This window comes from Bufo gargarizans, chromosome 2 (genome assembly GCF_014858855.1).
Source record: "Bufo gargarizans isolate SCDJY-AF-19 chromosome 2, ASM1485885v1, whole genome shotgun sequence".
Classification (NCBI taxonomy): Eukaryota; Metazoa; Chordata; class Amphibia; order Anura; family Bufonidae; genus Bufo; species Bufo gargarizans.
The window spans coordinates 162,837,314-162,857,079 of record NC_058081.1 but is presented as its reverse complement, the minus strand read 5'-3'; the positions used below and the strand labels follow the sequence as shown (position 1 = coordinate 162,857,079).

Here is a 19,766-nt window from a genome sequence, read left to right as displayed (position 1 = left end):
GCACTTTCAATGCACATGGAGGAGGCAAAAAGTAAGGCTGGCCATACACTTGGCCACATTAAAATCCAACAGCCTGCTATAGGGAGAAAACAAGGATACCCTGATACAAATTAGATGTTCGACTGGTCCCACCAAAATTAGCGAGTTCATACAACATTAACTTAAAGGGGGTGTCTCTCTTCCAGTGGCGTGCCTAGAGTGTTTTGCACCTGGTGCCGATCCATTATCTGGTACCCCCCCCCCCCCCCCCCAATACTTAAAAAAAGAATTGGACCCCATAACAGTAGTTTTGTTCAGATGTGTTCCCCCTTCACAGTAATAAGGCCCACTGTGCCCCCGCCACAGTAATAAAGCCCACTGTGCCCCCGCCACAGTAATAAAGCCCTCAGCATTAAAAACAAAAAAAACAGTAACTACTCACCTTGTCCCTTCCCTGCAGGCACAGATAGCTCTGCAGCACTGTGTGGGCAGAGCTTATGCAGATTTCCGGGCTGCAGGCTCCACCTACACATGCCGGCAGCGCGATCTGTGTCTGCAGGCTGAATGGTGGAGCAGGGAGAAGTCTTCCTGCTTCACCATTCTGTGCGCCGCCAGCCTGAAGGAGGGGAGGAGCGCAGGGAGCAGAGCGATGAGTGACAGGACTACAGCTCTCTGCGCTCCAACAATGCCGGAACCATGGGAGTGCACATAGACCACTGCTTTTTCCTGTAGTGTGCAAGCATGACCACAACTGATGGATTTCAGGGTGGCCGTAACTATGGAAATGAGCAGTGTATAATGTGCTGGAAAATGAAGCCAGCAAAGGAGATAATATGAACAATCACAATACATTAGTACATGGCTTGTATTAAAGGGGTTATCAGAGTTATTTTTTTGTTCTATGTTCCTAACTAAGCAAATGTAACAGCTTTCCAATTCACTCACTTTATCTGCAGTAGCTGGTTTCTCAGATTTGACTGAGGGTCACATGACCTGTGATGTCAGCTTCTCTCCCTGCTCTGATAAAGGTCGTTTACAAGCCTGTAAACGAAACGTCACTGTGCTGGCCACGCTCCCCCCGCTTCACTGACGTCTACTCTCTGCTAGGAGTCTTAACCCCTTCAGCTGCACAGCTCTGCAGGCAGTGAGGAGACAATGCTGGGCACTGGAGCTGACAGACTAGAGAGAGCATTGCACAAGAAGGTGGGGGGGGGGGGGGAGATCCTGTGTGTATTAGCAGTGTCATTATACAGATGGGACATGTAGTCCTACACATACAACATGCTGCAGAGTCTCCCAGCACTCAGGGTAGCTCTTGTATCCACTCCCTTAGCAAACATGCTGCAGAGTCTCCCAGCAGGCAGACATGTCACTCAGGGCAGGTCTTGTATTCACTCCCTTAGCAGTGCAGGGGGAGGGGCAGAGATTGTTTTTATTGCATGTAAACAAAGGGCCAGAAAAGAATCAGGGAAATGAGGAAATAGATTTTTTTTTTTTTTTTTGCATAAAACTTGCTTAGCTGAGTTATACATCAGATTTTCAGTGATATATATATATATATATATATATATTTTCATAACTTGGACAACCCCTTTAACTTTCTCTACATGATAAATGCCATTTGCTGAAGTGAGACAACCCCTTAAAGGCCTCTTTCACACTTGCGTTGTCCGGATCCGGCGTGTACTCCACTTGCCGGAATTACACGCCGGATCCTGAAAAACGCAAGTAAACTGAAAGCATTTGAAGACAGATCCGTCTTCAAAATGCGTTCAGTGTTACTATGGCAGCCAGGACGCTATTAAAGTCCTGGTTGCCATAGTAGTAGTGGGGAGCGGGGGAGCAGTATACTTACCGTCCGTGCGGCTCCCGGGGCGCTCCAGAATGACGTCAGAGCGCCCCAAGCGCATTGATGACGTGCCATGCGATCACGTGATCCATGCGCTTGGGGCGCCCTGATGTCACTCTGGAGCGCCCCAGGAGCCGGCTGGACGGCAAGTATGCTGCTCCCCACTACACTTTACCATGGCTGCCAGGACTTTAGCGTCCCGGCAGCCATGGTAACCATTCAGAAAAAGCTAAACGTCGGATCCGGCAATGTGCCGAAACAACGTTTAGCTTAAGGCCGGATCCGGATCAATGCCTTTCAATGGGCATTAATTCCGGATCCGGCCTTGCAGCAAGTCTTCAGGATTTTTGGCCGGAGCAAAAAGCGCAGCATGCTGTAGTATTTTCTCCGGCCCAAAAACGTTCCGGTCCTGAACTGAAGACATCCTGATGCATCCTGAACGGATTTCTCTCCATTCAGAATGCATTAGGATAATCCTGATCAGGATTCTTCCGGCATAGAGCCCCGACGACGGAATTCTATGCCGGAAGAAAAGAACGCAAGTGTGAAAGAGCCCTAATGTACTTGACCAGATTTAAGAGAAGCAAAGATGGCAGCTGCAGGACACAGACTTCATCTGATACTTACTGCTGCTACTGGATCATTGCTTCTTGTTGCTGCAATGCTGAATTTTTTCACATATGTATTTGATTCCAAAGCTTTTGCAAATTCTTTTAAGGTGGGAATTGGGATATTCTAAAAGAAACACAAAATATTAAGCATAGTACGTAACTCTTCAATCACAGGTATTGGATACGGAGAAGCGTTCAGTACCTTAAAATATGTTACATCAAAAAGATATTACAGAAACAGATACCTGACACTAGAATGTACAAGATGTGTTCTGTCCCCCCTCCTGATCTATCAGTTTTAGTAAATACTGGCATTCCTCACAAACTAACAGTCCTGGATCTTTAGTTAGATCTTGGCATAGCGCTATTCCTCTATTATTCCTGCTGAATATTTATAAATAATTGACAACTGTTTGTTACTAATTCCCTTGTCAAAGGGTTATGTCCCTACACAGCTTGGAACGGTTAGTACACATACCCAGCTGGTAACACCTGCTTGTCAATTTATTCATACATTTCTAGGAGGAAAAATCCGAGGAACACCACAACAGTGAGGTCTAAGAAAAGGTGCTCCTGAATTATTTCATGGCAAATGTGAGTATTTACTTAAACAAATAAAAAAAAAACATGACGTCCTCTGTGGGTCTTAGGCAGGGTACTGGCTGAGAACAGCACTGTATGGAAATGCATGGAAGTGCTCCATTGGGAAAACAATATGCAAAGAGGTATCTCCTAAGAAAAGCAAACATTCTCGCTAGCGCCACATGGTGGACCTAGCGGGATGGTTCTTTTTCTTTGGGAGATATCTCTTTGCATGTCCTCTATGAGTAATAACCATCTAGGAACCAGTGGTATCTGGGCCATCTTCTCACTAATCTAACTGGCTAAGGCCAAGTGCACACTTCAGTTATTTGGTCAGTTATTTCCTTCAGTTATAGTGAGCCAAAACCAGGTTCAGATCAAAAACATAAAACAGGTGCAAATCTTGCCATTATACCTCATCTCTGTGTATGCTTCACTACTGGTTTTGGATCACAATAACTCATGAAAATAACTGACCAAATAATTGAAGTGTGAACATGGTGTAACTTGGTCATGGCTATTTAGAGGTCATTGTGTGTGTAGTGCACGTTAGTGCTGCTCAGAACTCGGGGGAAACTATGGGGAAAACAGTTGTACATAGATGTTGCCCTGGTTGGACTTGGATACAGGTCCTTAATGCTGCAAAGCTGCAGTGATAACCACAGTGCCACCATGGCATGAGTGCTTTGGTATCCAGCATCACGGAATCCCCTGATGGGCCCCTGCTCAAGTGGCACATGGCGGAGTAGACTGACCTATAGATAGGCTGGCTGAGATGCTATACAGTACATTGCCTATGTCCATATAAAAACTGGGTAGTGCGGGAGGGGAAAGGGGAGGGGGGTACTTTATGCATGTAGCTTTACAGTGGGCCTCCAGAATGAATTTTACTGGTACCCTGAGGTACCCCAGCCCGACACTCAACACGTGTAACGTTTCACAAGGGTCACCTGCTTTACAAAAAATTTGATGCATTCACTAGAAACTAGTATAACCTGTAACTGGGGTAGCATACTACAGATGGCCTGGTCATAACTGCCAATATGCCCTTTCCTTTGGAAGCTTTCATAGCCATGATTGATCTTGTCAAGAGGGACTCCATGATATATCCTTACAAGAATGACAAGTCCTTAAAATCTCATTTTGTAATCCCCCGATAGGCATATTAGGAGATTATGGGGGCTAAAATTGAGCACACTGTGGTCTATTGCAACCTTTTTTTTTAGTCTTTGAAATAGAAAAGACAATTTTGGTCAGTGCACCTGCAAAATTACCTTTATATTATTAAGGTTTACTTCAACCAAGCGAGGGTCATTGTTCTTTATTCTCTTCAAGCTCTCCTCCACATTGGTGGGGTTTGGTGGTTCATCAGCCATCGGTCTCACCGGCTCTGCCTTTACAATATCTAACAAATAAACCAGAAATATTGAACCTCCTAAAACAATTAAATTAACACAACACATTCATATACAATCAAATTGGCACCCCACATTCATGCATATAGGTTCTGGGATATGCACCATTTCAAAGCAAATGGGACACCCTCCACTACCACACTGGAAAAGGAAGCATGACAAAACATGTGCAGGTCTAGGAAAAATTCCAGTTGATTCCGTGGAAACTGGGTTGCTGTTAAATAACGTCATGATTCCCTTCGACATTGCATAAACATGATGGAAGGGGCATGTAAAACGGGTTGTCTCCAGGGGTGTAGCTAAAGACTCACAGGCCCTGGCGCAAGGGTTCAGCTTGGGCACCCCCCGTTCTCTCAGCGCTTTGACCCAACCCCTTCCCTCCAGCCAGAGGTGTAACTTGACCAGCATGCACTTTCTATACAGTAATACTGGTGTTATGAGGCACAAGGGTCTTTGGGCCACCTCATGCTCCTGGGTTCGGTAGCGACTGCTACCTCTGCACCCCCCCCCCCCCCCCCCATTGCTATGCCCCTGGTTGTCTCATCTGGACAGCCCCTTCTCTACATAGGACTGGCTGCATTCAGTTGATCACAGTGGGACAAGCAATGGTCCATTTTAGAGATTACCTGTAATCACTGGAGATTGTGGGCAGCTGCGGTTACTGATGGCTATCCTGAGCAGGGGACGCACATGAGGTCCATATACTCTAATAGAGCATATGGACAGAGATTTCCTAATCAGGCCAAACCCCTTATAGAATTTGGACAAGAAACCTTTTCTGTTACACTGCTGCCCCTCTCTCTACAGTAACAGTTGGCTTGGTTTCAGCAGAAGCCCTTATGGTTAGCAGACCAGCAGTTCCCATTATGCATTGATGACATCTATTCCAGGCAGTTCACCCACTGTAGTCCCCTGGCTGATGAACATCAAATCTCCTCTCTTCTTGTGAGCGTATATTGTACCCCCTCACGTTAGCTCCCAGTTACACCCTTCTAGAACTTCTAGTACTGGAACTGAGGATGCTCAGCCGGCAAGCTGAACTACAGGTTGTAACCCTAAGCAGTAAGTTCTAAACATGACATTTTGGGGCAGTAAAGGCCACTTTACACTGGTTGACAATACAGACAATTATCTGGAAGAACTGTTCCTATGAAAGCTGGTTCCCAATGACTGCCCTGTGGTAAGGTGCTGCCGATCACCTGATGAACCAGAAAATGCTAGTTCATCGGGTAGAAAGTATAATCGATACAGATTACAAGATAATAGTTTCTGGTCAGCAGATCATCCTGTGCAAACAAACAATGAGCCTGTATGACACAAGTGACTGCAGTGGCGATCGTTTATTCCCATACAGCAAATATATTGCTGCATGTAAATGCAGCTCTCACCTCCTCTGATGAGCGGGCAATTATCGGGAATAAACAGTTCAATCCTAATAATAGCCTGCACAGTAAGCCCGTGTAAAAGGCCTTTAGTGTTGAGTGATAATGTGGAAAACTACTGAAAATACACAGTAACGTTAATAAAAGCTTCATAAATGTATTGCCATCTTTATGTGCCATAACATCAGTTATAATATAACATCAGAAATAAATAAATACTCACTGGGAAATCCTTGGCTATCAAACCCATTACTAGTGCTGTTTGGTAAAAGGCCGGGCATGCCAAGGATAGCTAAAAGAGGAAAAAAAAAAAAAGTTACTTATGTGTTTTTGGACCTCACACAATCTCTGCATGTAAATCCTGAGGTTTCTATACTAAATATCAAAACAGAAATGAAACCATTCCAATTGATTAAGAGCTTTACATGACAACCCTAAAATCCAACAACATGACTAAAGCTAAGGACTATATACAATGTTAAAAGGGCATCTGTCAGCAGATCTGTACCTATGACACTGGCTGACCTGTTACATGTGCACTTGGCAGCTGCAGACATCTGTGTTGGTCCCATGTACATGAAAGTTTTAATATATGCAAATGAGCCTCTAGGAGCAACAGGGGCGTTGCTGTTACACCTAAAGGCTCAGTTCTCTCACTGCAACTGCCATGTCCTCTTCACTTTGACAGGACCAGGCAGTGTAAACATCATGTTAGGCAAAGTGGAGAGGGCGTGGCAGTTGCTGAGAGAGCAGAGCCTTCAGGCACAAATCTGCTGACAGATGCCCTTTAACTCCAAGATCTAAGTACATCTATAAGTCTATAGACAGGACGTATACTAAAAGCATCCTTTTGGCATATATTGGTTCAAATTTATTGGAAAATGTAAACTGTCTTCCACTACAAGTATGATGGGGGGATTTCTAGACATATTCCTCTGTAAGAATGCTGTGACGTATGCCAGGCTGAACAGGCATACAGTGGCATGTGTCACTCACATGATCTCATAATAAAAAACATATATACGGTCGTGCAATTTGGCACAAAACACTTAGGCCATGCCCCTTCCATTAATCTGTATCTCCTTTTCAGACTAGGCACAAAGACTCTCCCTAAACCTACATAAGTCAAATAGTGCCACATTTCGGAACAATTTACACAGACATCTAGGTGCACTCACATTAGTAAACGTGGCCCAAAGTGTCTGCAGATACAGTGGATTTTCGGCCGATGTGCTGAATCCACAAATACACAGCACAATACAGGTGAATGGGGTTTTGAAAGCGCCATTCACATGACATTCAAAGGAAATTGTCCTTGCGGAAAACAAGCTAATCCTGAATTTTTAAATCTGTATCATGCTTATTCTATTGTGGATATTTATAGTGGATTCAGTGTATAGGGGTGAAATCTCAATCCGCTGCAAAATCCACACTTGGCACAAGATATGCATGGGTGAAATGACTTTATACTGGGAAAACTGTTCCCAATTTTGCAAAAAATCATTCCAGTGTCCTTTATTGGTAAGGGGCATTTAAACTGGTTCTACATCTCTTGACGGAAAAATGTCCTTTTCTACTTTGAAAACAATTATTTTTGCGCCATAGACATTATACCATTATGCGGTTGGATAGTTAATTATTAGCCCATGCCTGTTGCGCTACTTGCTTCTTTCGGGAACTTAACTGTTTATTTCAATAGGCAGTAAGCAAGTCATTATGGATATGGCGTTTTCTCTTTCAATAGTTACCAGCAAGGTCACTCAGCTCAATGTCCGTGGCACTACTCAAAGCCTCTTCCAGTTCCGGATCCAGACTTAGCTTCTCTTCTGCAAGTATGTTTTTGGGCTTTTGCTTGGGGACAAATATTTTCCCTAGAACGAAAAAAATTTAAAAAAAAAGAATGAATGTCAGGAAGCAAGTACAATACTGCAATGACATTTTGGGATTACCTCTGACCAGAAGGTGGCGCTATCACCATGAGAAGTATCATGTGTATCAATGAATACTATAGTAAGATAACACATTTGTAAAATCAATTATTTCAATCCTGGCTTCTCGCAATCAGAACACATCCAATAAGCCGCATGTTCTAAAGCAACCAGTTTTTCGATTTTCTCCAGAGACCTTATATTATGCCAGTAGTGTACATCTACTCTTAACATGACCACACAGGTACCAGATAAAATAGTATGCTGTAAAGATAGAGAAATCCTCGACTAATGCAAAAAAAAAAAAAAAAAAAAAAAGCCAATCTGCAACAGTCACTTTGTCTTTTGATTGGGGAGGATGCTTTTTGCCTCCAGCCTTGTTAAAGTCCAGACTATATTGCAGTTTGATGCTGGATCTGATGCTAAATTCAATATATTTACAGTAAACCGTTCTACGTAAGGTGCAAGTACCAGCAGACATCTTATGAGTCGAAAGTCTGAGATCACTCACTGTGGAGTCCTAAAAGGCTATGTGCACATTCACGACCATTTTTTGCTGCTTCAATGCATCTAAAATGAAAAATAAAGCAACTTTGCTAAAAACGTCCTACTGCTTAGCGTTCACAGCTTCTATGCAAACCTATGTGTCTCCATAGCAACAGACAACAAACTATTTGTAGTCTAATCCTGCTCTCTTCTATTTGTCCCCTGCTAAAGTACCAAATGTATAGATAGAAACATAGGGCAAGTGGTAGGGGGTATGACGGCAGAATCAGACTACACCGGGCTTGTTTGTTACCACCATCGAGATGCACATCTTTATAGCAGCTGTAGACACAAAACGATAGGAAATATTTAATGAAGACTAAAAATTAGTTATATATTTTTTTTAAATTATAGATGCATTGGGGTTGCGAAGGTGAACATAGCCTTTCAAATGAATGACGCATAAAATACTAAATTGGGTCATTTATCAAACTGGTGTAAAGAAGAACTGGTGTTTAATAGATCACGTAACTGTAAACGAGCAGTAGCGAGTTGCTGGAGATGGGATGAGGCTAGAGATTGTTTGTGTAGTCTTTCTAGTTTACCCATCTCTTGTGGAAGGTGTTGAATTTGCAAGTCCGTTTTTTCTGGTATGTGCCTATCGGTAAAAGCTTGCCTCCGATTGTAGCCTCGTGTGCCTCCCACACTATTGGGGTAGGGACCTCGGTGTTCATGTTGTGTTGAAAGTAGTGGTCTAAAGATTCCAGTATTTTAGTATGTACAGTGGGTATAGATAGTAGGGTCTCATTAAGGTGCCATGGTGGTCTGGAAGGGCTAAGATCAGATAGTTCTAATACAAGTTCTACTGGAAAATGGTCTGACTGGATACTACATCCTATGCTAATTGATTGTATTTTATCGAGAGAAGTCTGTTGAGGAATAAAGTTATCAATCCTGTGGTAGGAATTGTGTGGAGTAGAGCTGAGAGTGAAGTCTCTGTCTGAAGGGTGTGAGAAGCGCCAAGCATCTTTAAAGGAGAGGAGTTGTAGGGATGTTTTGATGTGTTTGAGTGCCTTGTATGAAAGCGAGGGTTTCCCAGAGGAGGTGTCTAGAAGAGGGTCCAACGCCACAATAAGATCGCCTCCAACAATCAATTCTCCCTTCCTTAAACTATTAAGTAGTGACATTGTGGAACGGAGCCACGACGGTTTTGGTATTTGGTGCAAATAAGTTGGCTAACGTGATCAATGAGCCAGTTTACCTGTTAGTATGAGTATTCTGCCATCCGGGTCTGAGTACATGTCTGACTGTTCGAATGATAGGTGTTTGGCTATGGCAATGGACACTCTCCTAGAGTTTTTGGTGTTCTTGTGGGAATGGTACCACTGATTAAAATAGTGTCTAGTGTTTCTTGTAATAGCAGGACATCCACTCGAGCTTTTTTAAAGTGGTGCAGTATTTGACTTGGTTTTATTGCGGAGTTAAGGCCTCTCGCATTGTAGGATATCCATTTATTGTTGGCCATTACAAGTCTTGGAGATGGTTCGTCCAGACTTTATCTATTAAACTATTATTTATCTATTAAACAAGAACCTTGCCAAAGTATTCATGTCTGTAAATCATTCCTTCTATGCCCACAGAGACAAAGCATCAAAATTGATGGTGTCGTTTTTCAAGAGGCAAAAACCTTGCACCCATATCTCAGATACAGACAAACGAAGGTCCCCTCACAACAGTGCCAGTAGAGAATGAATGGGAATTTATTACGATTTACACATCCCTCTATCAGATTAATTCACCCGATTCAACCAAACAGGCACAGGAAAAAATGTCAGCCATTGCAGATTTTCTATCGCAATTGGCTCTACCCGCTGCATCACATGCTGACCTATTAAAACCCTTCTCGATGGAGGAGGTCCGGCTCGCCCTGTCGAGATGCCTGAAAGGCAAAGCTCCAGGCTCAGACGGCTTCCTGTGCTCCTACTATAAATCCTTCTCCTCGGCCCTGCTACCTCGACTAACAAACGTTCAATGCTTATTTTCTGGAGTCCCTATCCCAAAACAATCATTAGAAGCTTACATCACATTGATCCATAAAGAAGGGAAAGGGACCCTACAAACTGCAGCAGCTATAGACCCATCTCCTTGCTGAACACGGATTTGAAGCTAAACGCTAGTTTGCTGGCAAACAGAATGGGACCTCTAGTGCCAAATTTAATTTCTAACAAACAGGTCGGGTTCATGGCGGGCAGGGAGGGGAAGGACAATACTATGAGAATACTGTCCTTATTACAGACAGGTTCCCAGAAGAAGCAACCCTTGGTCCTGTTGGGGACAGATGCCGAGAAGGCCTTCGACAGGGTGGACTGGACATGCAGCAAGTTATATATCATTTTAATTCCCCCCCTCCCTTAATAGAGGCCATCTTTGCCATGTATGCGCTCCCGTCTGCCAGATTATGCATTAACCATTCTTTAACATCCCCGTTTTCAGATCCGCAACGGTACGCAACAGGGCTGTCCCCTCTGCCCAATACTTTTCGTACTCTCTATTGAACCCCTTCTTGTAAAAGATAAGGGAACACCCTAATATAGAGGGATACACAAGCGGCAAATACACACACAGCGTAGCTGCATATGCAGACGACATCCGTGTGATAATTACAAATCCATTATCAGCCTTTCCAGCACTACAATCTATACTACAAGAATACAGACATCTCCCCAACTTCATAATCAATACCTCCAAATCAGAAGCCCTGGGAATGAAAATTAGGGATGAAGAGCATAAGAACCTGCAAACACTATATCCTTTCCAATGGCCCACTTCTCACATTACCTACCTAGGTCTCAAAAGAAGTTCAACCTGGAAAGACTTATACACTCTCAATTATGCCCCCATACCTAGATCATTCCAGTCCGCGCTAGAGTCATGGTCTCTGCCATTTCTCTCCTGGATGGGAAGAAAAAAAATCTAATTGAAGCAATATTATTGCCAAAGCTACTATACCTATTACAGACCCTCCCTATCCCCCTCCCGGTTTCCTTTTTCTCATCAATTAGGAAATTAACTAACAAGTACTTATGGCGGGATAAGAGACCTCGCCTCAGCCATAACCTCCTAACCCAACATAAATCACGCGGCGGCATGACACTTCTAGACTGGCAGATTTATTATGAAGCAGTACACCTCACTAGGCTGATACATTGGGTAAGAGCAGACGGTAAGTAAATTATGGGTACCCTTAAGAACACCTAACAAGTATCCCGTTACGCTCCCTAATTTGGGGCAGAGACAACCTACAAGCAATTCCAAGCACACAGAATATGGTCACCAGATCCACACCCAAGGTCTGGAACACACTCAAAGACCGACTCAGCTCGGCCCTAGTCCCACCAATGTCAGTTGCAGATCTCCCAGAACTTATCTCCCAAAATTCGCAAATACACCCCTAAAGGTGACAGACCTAAAACATATCTCAATATCCTCCTGTCTAGATATGAAAGAGGGCGAAGACCCATTAGACTCCACATCACTACATTCGCTACAAAAAAGCACATGTTCGATCACTATTACGCACCTACATCAAAAACTCTGATCTCAGGAGAGACCTCACATCATTTGAAAAACGAATGGCAACCAAGCATCCCCCAAAACACTTGCTATCCCAGATATACATCCTCCTCCAACAGCTGAAATAGCTTCTCAGAGGCTACATTTATGAATGGAGCAGAGACTTTGACACAAAGTGGACAGTGTTACATACCAAACCTATGTACCGATTCTCACATGGCTTTTCCCAATGCATACGATGACAAGAGAATTCATTTCAAATACTCGCAAGATGGTACCTCACTCCGGTCCGTCTTAGTTCAGACATTTGCTGGAAATGCAGCCAATCCCAATCCACCTACTTTTATATGTGGTGGTCATGCCTAGTACTACAGACTTTCTGGTCTGAGGTTTTGGAACTGATTAAATAAATATGTTCCTCCCTACACAATTCTCCTTCTCCCATCTCAGCATTACTGAACATCAGATTACAAGATATACCCTACACTAAAAACGGAAACTCATGCTCCATCTGACCTCTGTCTTTAAATCCCTAATTCTGCAGCACTGGAACCAATAAACTTCCCCCACATTATCACAATGGCTACAAAAAAGGTGGACCACATCTACCACATGGAGGAACTGTCAGCCTGGGAAGCTAGCTAGCTCAATTTTCAGCAGATTTAGGCCGACTGGATATTATTTCAGAAAACAAGTTCTTTCCTTAAACTTTCTGACTCTAATTCTCCTACTTGTCCCCACAGTTAAATTTTAGCTCACGATACCGCCCGCCCTACTTACCCCCCCCCCCTCCCTTCCTCTAATTGTTCATTGTATGTTAACTACAGTATTAATTTATCAGATATCGCCACATCTTGACGAAGCAATCTGTTTAATGAGAGCTCCCCTTCCAATTCACCCCCTTAGTTTCTCCTAACTGGACCCTGGAGGAGTTGACTTGGCGAAGAGGCGTTAAGATTTTTCCCTGTTATTGCTATTGTTTACTTTGTAATTGAATCCATGTATCATGTGTTTCTCTCATCATCTTGTAAAAAAAAAAAAAAAAATCAATAAAAAGATAATTGAAAAGAAAAATAAGTACTGGCTTAGTTGCCCATAGCAACCAATCAGATGCCACCTTTCATTTTTGACAGCTCCTTGGGAAAATAAAAGGTGGAATCTGATTGGTTGCTATGGACAACTAAGCCAGTTCTACTTTACACCAGTTTGATAAATGACCCCATAAATGTCATTATCTGCATAGTAACCAAACTTTAGTCATATACAGTGCCATTTCTTATACAGTGTGAAAATTTTAAAATATAGGTACAAGAATGTTATGTTATCACAAAGGTCTGAGGCCTCAATTATTTCCCAGTACAGTAGATACACTTTATTAGGCTGGGTTTATACATGAGGCATATAAACTATCATACTGGGTTAATGGGAATTCATCATCCTTCATAAATTTTAGGTCACACCTAGTTGGCCGAGTATCATATACATAAAATAGTGCATAAGACAAACGATAAACCAATACCACGTAGGCTACAGCCTTGACCGATAGTAATATTTCCATTATTTTAAAAATGCAAAAGAAAAAAAAAAATATATATTTTGTGTGTTCCAAGTTTACACACGGAAAAACAACTGGATGTGGTTACTCATATGCAAATAAGAAAGGAAGCTGGACAATAGCCCGATAGCAGCTCTCCAGAGCCCCGTTCTGAGCACACAGGAAGCAATGAATCCATCAAATGCAGATATCAGGAGCCATTATTACTAAGTGCTTGTTCTGTAAATCAGCCCGATTTACTGGTTCCACATATACATCCTCACAGGCCGCTTTTATCTTCTGCATCACTGACAGATCAATGTCCTGAGTTTCCACCAAACACTTTAGTCCTATTGTTCTTTACCCCTAGAAAGTGGAATTTTACTGCAGAAAAACAGGTCGGACAAAAAAAGGAGAAACTGCCAGGAAGAAAGCCACAAAACAAAAAAGACTAAATGGCAAAACCTCACTAAATTATGCCATTTAACTAGATAGACTTGCCATTTCGGACAGATCTCATGATATGTAGGGAAACCTTAGTCCCAGTGACACGAAGTCCAAGCTTTGCCCTCCAGCAGGTGGTGCACACAGCATCAGAACCAATTCCTGTATATGGATCTTACTAGGCACGTTCTATTGATGCAATTATCAGATCGGCAAATATATATATATACATACATTGCTGCCATAAGATAATGACTATATGGCCTTGTAAAACAGCATGGGAAAAATGAGACTATACCTGTCAGCGGCACGTCCCTGGGAACTACAGCAAGTGGACAATGGGTGACGTGTCTTAGTGTAAGCAGGTTTGTTTACTTACGTCAAGAGCAGTTGATACGAGCGCCACAATGTAAAGCGCCTGAGAAATCTATGGAAAACGTCTAAATGGGTAAATTCTGACAATAGTCATGACCCAAGGTTGAGGGGATAGCGGGCCTAAAAGATAACTGCCCAACATACAATAATACGCCACTTAAAAGGAAACTTCAGCCATCTACAATACCTTGGTCCTAAATCACCTGATATTAAAAAGCCCATACTTCTAAAGTAGGAACTTGAATGGCCAAGTTCCCAAAATGCAATTATGGAACGTTTGCTGCACTTACTTTCCCCCCTTCCTCGCTGATAAACTGGGATTGAACTCAAAACGGAAGAGCTTTACTTCATACCCCTCTTTCCTTTTGGATCAGACCCCAGTCCTGGCAAATAGAAAAGTATGGGCAGCAAACCTATTGTAACAGCTGTGTAGGGACCCCCAATTGTTAAATATTGCTGTGGCATACTAGGCATATGGCTGGAGATCTTGCCAAGTCAAATACTATCCAGAATGCAAGAGATATTCACAAATGTGTGCAATTTTCCCCATTCCGTGACAATATTTGACACTAATATATTAACGCTTGCAGTTATCTCAACTGCCACTGTACACACTGAATAGCATAAAGCAGCAAATATTAATTATGGAACAATTCTTTTCACTTTCCCACTATATCAAGTGCCTGTCTTATCACTGACGGATATGTCACCAATGGGTTCAACTGCTGTGATCCCTGCTGACTACCAGAATGGCATGGCAGCAGTGGTTTTTATTTGGTGTCAAGCTCCACGGTAAATAGAAAAAGTTTTCATGCCATGTATTTCGGCCGTCTCTGTTTGGGTCTTGAGATTCTCCACTTGCAAAGACAGTGAAGAGATGGCATCAGAAAGTCATGTAATGTATATCAAGTTTTTAATTATAAACATTTTTACAGTTTTTGTTCTATTTTGTCACCATCAACATAAATCTTAAACATTGCAGTCTTTCCAGTAGTCACTAGGCTGTTATCTGCAGCTCATTTTACAGCTTTGCTGTGTAGACTAGGTCAGAAGAGTGGAGGCCCACATGGTTAGCAATACTATACACAGATAAGACTCTGTATATAGTGTTGACCAAACTTTGTGTTTTCAAGTTCGGCGTACAAGGTTCGGGTTATCTAAGAATTCTGTTATGGATTCTGCTACCACGGACCATAACTTATATGGTCAGTGTTAGTAGAATCCATAACGGAATTCTTAGATAACCTGAACCTTGTACGCTGAACTTGGAACACAAAGTTCGCTCATCCCTATCTGTATATGCATCTCCCCTGGAGTCTTGTGGAGGGGGTCCAATCCATCACTTACTAAATAATGTGTGGTATTACTTTTAAGACTTAGTCACCTCAACTTGCCATAAAGCAAACACACACTGCTGCACTGTCAAGTGGGTCCCCCAACATAATTTTTTTTTATATCTACAACATAAAAAATAAAATAAAAAAAATGACGTTCTCGTCTACAGACTTACATCTAATTACTGAAAGTAAAATTAAATATGAGCCACCCCCTTTAACACATCAGCGACAATCAATATCTACATAAATCTCACAGCACGATTGCTCCTTTCTCACCGAGGCATTCATACAGATTACTGGTTACCTTAGGAAAAAAGGGTCTGGAAAACTTCCAAGGTCTTAAGAAGAATCTGCAGGGCAGATAAAGACCTGCAAGAGATTTTATTCCACCAAGCCAAAGAGTGTATTGTTGCAGTAGCTGAGATGACATCATTCAGAAACAATATTATCAAGATGTACTCAGCGGCTTGGGCTGTGCACAATGCCGCAATCATACAAACACTCCCACAAACCTCACATTACTCACTAAACCTTATGGGAGCCAGATTTAGCCTACATCCCCTCGATGGTCAGGTAAGTAGACACGTTGTCCTTCCGTTCTACTCTAAACACAAACTATACTTGTCAGCTTGTATATGGTACAACAATACCATCCAAGGTTTAGCAAGTAGCACTAATACATGCATTATGGAATACGCATTCTCAGGCCTCTTGTACATGATCATGGCCAATTTCAGTACATAAAAATATGGATTCTTATAAAACAGTCAGCGTCCACATGTGCATTGTTTTTTTTTTTCTTTGTCAGTCCAATGAATAAAACAGGTCTGTTCTCATCTACCAAAGAAATAGGCCATAGGCAGAAAGGATTGCCCATTGGAAATTTACCTCTCCAAGACATGGTCCAGGATGTTACCCACAAATTCTCTACAAGATGTAGGGAGAATACCGCAGACTGGCAAACACTGTGGGCAACTTTACCTCCGGTTTACATGTTCATAATTGATTTCTAGGTTTTATGTCCCTTTAGGACGTTTTTTTCTAGTAGCTGGATCAAACGTCTGGTCCTAAGACTTGATTACCACCGCATGTAGTATTTTGTGAAGATTTATCCTGCCAAACTGATCTGCCAACTTTTCCATTAAACAATGGAAATAAACTCCAATAATAGCTCATCTGAGCATGGTCCGGACTTCAGAATAGACCTGTTGTATTTATGACCACATCAAAGCGCAGGAAAGCTTCACAACATGAAGGGGGTATGCCGTTCTGGCAGGGAGAACTTGTCTCTGTGGTTTTCCTCTACTGCTTGTGTTATCTTGCTTAAAGACTTAAATCCGTACTGAACATCTGCATTAAACAATAGGACAAAGACGCCTTAAGCTAAACAGGCCTCCGCTGGCATCAGATTAACAAACTTACAATACATCCTGTGAGATTCAGTCAGGCTACCATCTACATGCCCAGCATGAAGCTGAATTAGGGCTCATGCACACGACCTTATGCATTTTGCGGTCCGCATGACGTCCGTGTGTATTCTGTATTTTGCGGAACGGAACAGCTGGCCCCCAATAGAACAGTCCTATCCTTGTCCGTAAAGCGGACAATAATAGGACATGTTCTATTTTTTTGCAGAAACGAAAATACTGACATATGGATACTGAATGCACATGGAGTAGCTTCCGTTTTTTTTTTTGTTTTTTTTTTGCAAACCCATTAAAATGTATGGTTCTGCATACTGTCCGCAAAAAAACAAAAACGGAATGGACACAAAATAAAATAAATTTGTGTGCACTTAGGGTACATATTCCAAAGACATACAGATTGTGAGCTTTCTTGGAGACAGCAAGAAATGTAGCGCTGTATAAGTGAGTAAAATAAATAAAATATGTTCAGATAAAGCACATACGCCAGCGATTTTCCATCTGGGTTTGTGGATGAAAATCAGCAGTGTATTATAGTAGAAAGAAAAGTGGCTGAAATTATAATAAAATCACATCCAAGTCATGAGAGATCTGGGCAGCAGGAATCTTATGTGTACGCCAGCCATGGAGGGAAATCAGGTAGCCCCCCCCCCCATTGGATTTCTATGTGCCTAATGCAACAGTATTATTTATACTGGCAGATTGTCTGCCAGATCATCGCTAATAAGCGTTCGTAGTAATGCTCGTTAGCGATGATCTGGCAGTGTAATACTGCCGCCGATTACCCAATAAACAACGCTCGTTCTTCGGGTCATCCACATTTTTAAGCATGCTCATTGTTTGCCGGGACCAGATCGTGCTATGTAATCAGCACCCTGCTGCCGGCAAACAACTAGTATGGGGATGAGCGATGGTATTAACGATCACTTCTCCCCATACTATGGAGGAGATCCCTTGCATGACACAGCAGCAGTCTCCTCCACTGATGAGTTGTCGGGAAGGAACGCTTTCTCCCAATGTCAGCCGAATCGCTAAATGTAATACTACCCTTAGATTTTAGTTATTAGGACCACGGAGAGGACTTGGGGCAGAAAAGTAGATTAGGTCCAAGCAGTAAAACTTGACAAAGATCAAAAGTCGAGAAACTAAACTGAATGATAAATAAAACTATTGGCCCTTCCTTATATCCCATCCCAAAACACAGTTCTGCCCCACGTACTTGGGATGTAGTATAATACGTATGCAAAGCAGACACAAATAGGGAGGTCAATGCCTGAACACAGAAAGAACCCATGTAGTCATCGCTGCAATGTGATCATGGACGGCATATCAAACAATAGACATTCTGTCTTTTTACATGTAGAAGCAGGAATCTTAGAAGTGAGACCGTCAAGCATGAAAATGATCAGTACCTATTATTCCTGCAGGTAAAGACAAGATCGGTCAGGACGGAGGACAGGATCTCAGGCAAGAGCTAAATGAGTCACCATGGCACAAAATACAAGGAAAACAACTGTGTTTAGACAGAAACAAGCAGAACTAGTTCAATGCGAGCTGTAGGACCTTTAGAGGACCTTGGAAGTTTCAGTCAGGGCCTGATGTGCTTAACAAAACTAACGCTGAAGGCTTTTCTCCTCATAAAATAAAGCAGTGTGGAAGAGGTTACTGGAATACAACTCTGATCCCTCCTAAACATTTCCATCAGGCTTTACATAAAGGCAAACATTACATATACATACCAAACAGTAGACTACAGAGTCTAAGCCAGATGTCAGAAACCTCCGGCACTCCAGATGTTGAGAAACTACAACTCCCAGCATGTACTGTATACTTGCTTGACTGCTTTATGAACTCCCACAGAAGTGAACAGAGCATGATGGGAGTTGTAGTTTAACAACATTCGGAGTGTTGGAGGTTACTGGCCTCTGCCCTAAACTAAAACCGAATGAAAGCCGCACTGCATGCACGTAAATAGGGTTTCACATAGAAGGGTAAAATGACTGCATGTATTTTAGGGCGCACAGTGGAAGATAAGCGGTCACTTATTTCAGGCGGAAAATAGGAGTATTAGCCCTATTGACTGATAATGTGGCTAATCGTTGGGTGGATTTGTGGCTGTGCAAACAGCATATCCGTGGCATAAATCCAAAGGTCTGATCCGTTATGTTAACAAATTCTTAGCGAACACATAACTGACTTTAGGCCACACACTAATAGACTATACATAAAAATACAAAACAGGTATATAAGTTACAAGCTGAACTAAAAAGACTTCAGTGCTATTCTACTCGCTTACCTAAGGGACTGTGATGTTCTGGAATAGGGAATTAAAGAGGACCTTTCACTACAATAAAAAATCTAAACTAAGTATGCTGACCTGGAGAGCAGCGCCCAGGGATCTTCCTGAAAGTACTATTATCCCTGGGCGCCGCTCCCTTCTCACGGTATAGGCTCCGGTATCTTCCGATTTTCGGCTCAACCAGGAGGAGCCTGCTCTTGTTCTCCTGGGCGTCTCCTTCTCCCAGGCTGTAGCGCTGGCCAATCGCAGCGCTCAGCTCATAGCCCAAGAGGTTTTTTTCTCCCAGGCTATGAGCCGAGTGCTGCGACTGGCCAGTGAAGTGGGAGAAGTAGACGCCCAGGAGAACAAGAGCAGGCTCCTCCCGGTTGAGTCGAAAATCTGAAGATACCGGAGCCTATACCGGGAGAACAAAGTGGCACCCAGGGATAATAGTAAGTGCAGGGAGATCCCTGGGCGCTGCTCTCCAGGTCAGCATACTTAGTTTAGATTTTGTTATCGTAATGAAAAGGTTCTCTTTAAAGGGGCTAGCCCATCAGAGACAACTACTC

General features: G+C 42.6%; 1 protein-coding gene across 1 annotated transcript in view; it reads right to left on the bottom strand.

Annotated features, from left to right (window-relative positions):
• Nucleotides 1–19,766, bottom strand: part of LOC122927634 (tropomodulin-3-like) — a 57,391-nt gene that overhangs the window by 9,841 nt on the left and 27,784 nt on the right. The window contains exons 4-7 of the mRNA XM_044279646.1: nucleotides 7,567–7,689; nucleotides 6,042–6,110; nucleotides 4,296–4,426; nucleotides 2,456–2,563 (exon numbers count right to left, since the gene is read on the bottom strand). Coding sequence (XP_044135581.1) covers nucleotides 2,456–2,563; nucleotides 4,296–4,426; nucleotides 6,042–6,110; nucleotides 7,567–7,689 — 431 coding nt within the window. The remainder of the gene's footprint in view (nucleotides 1–2,455; nucleotides 2,564–4,295; nucleotides 4,427–6,041; nucleotides 6,111–7,566; nucleotides 7,690–19,766) is intronic.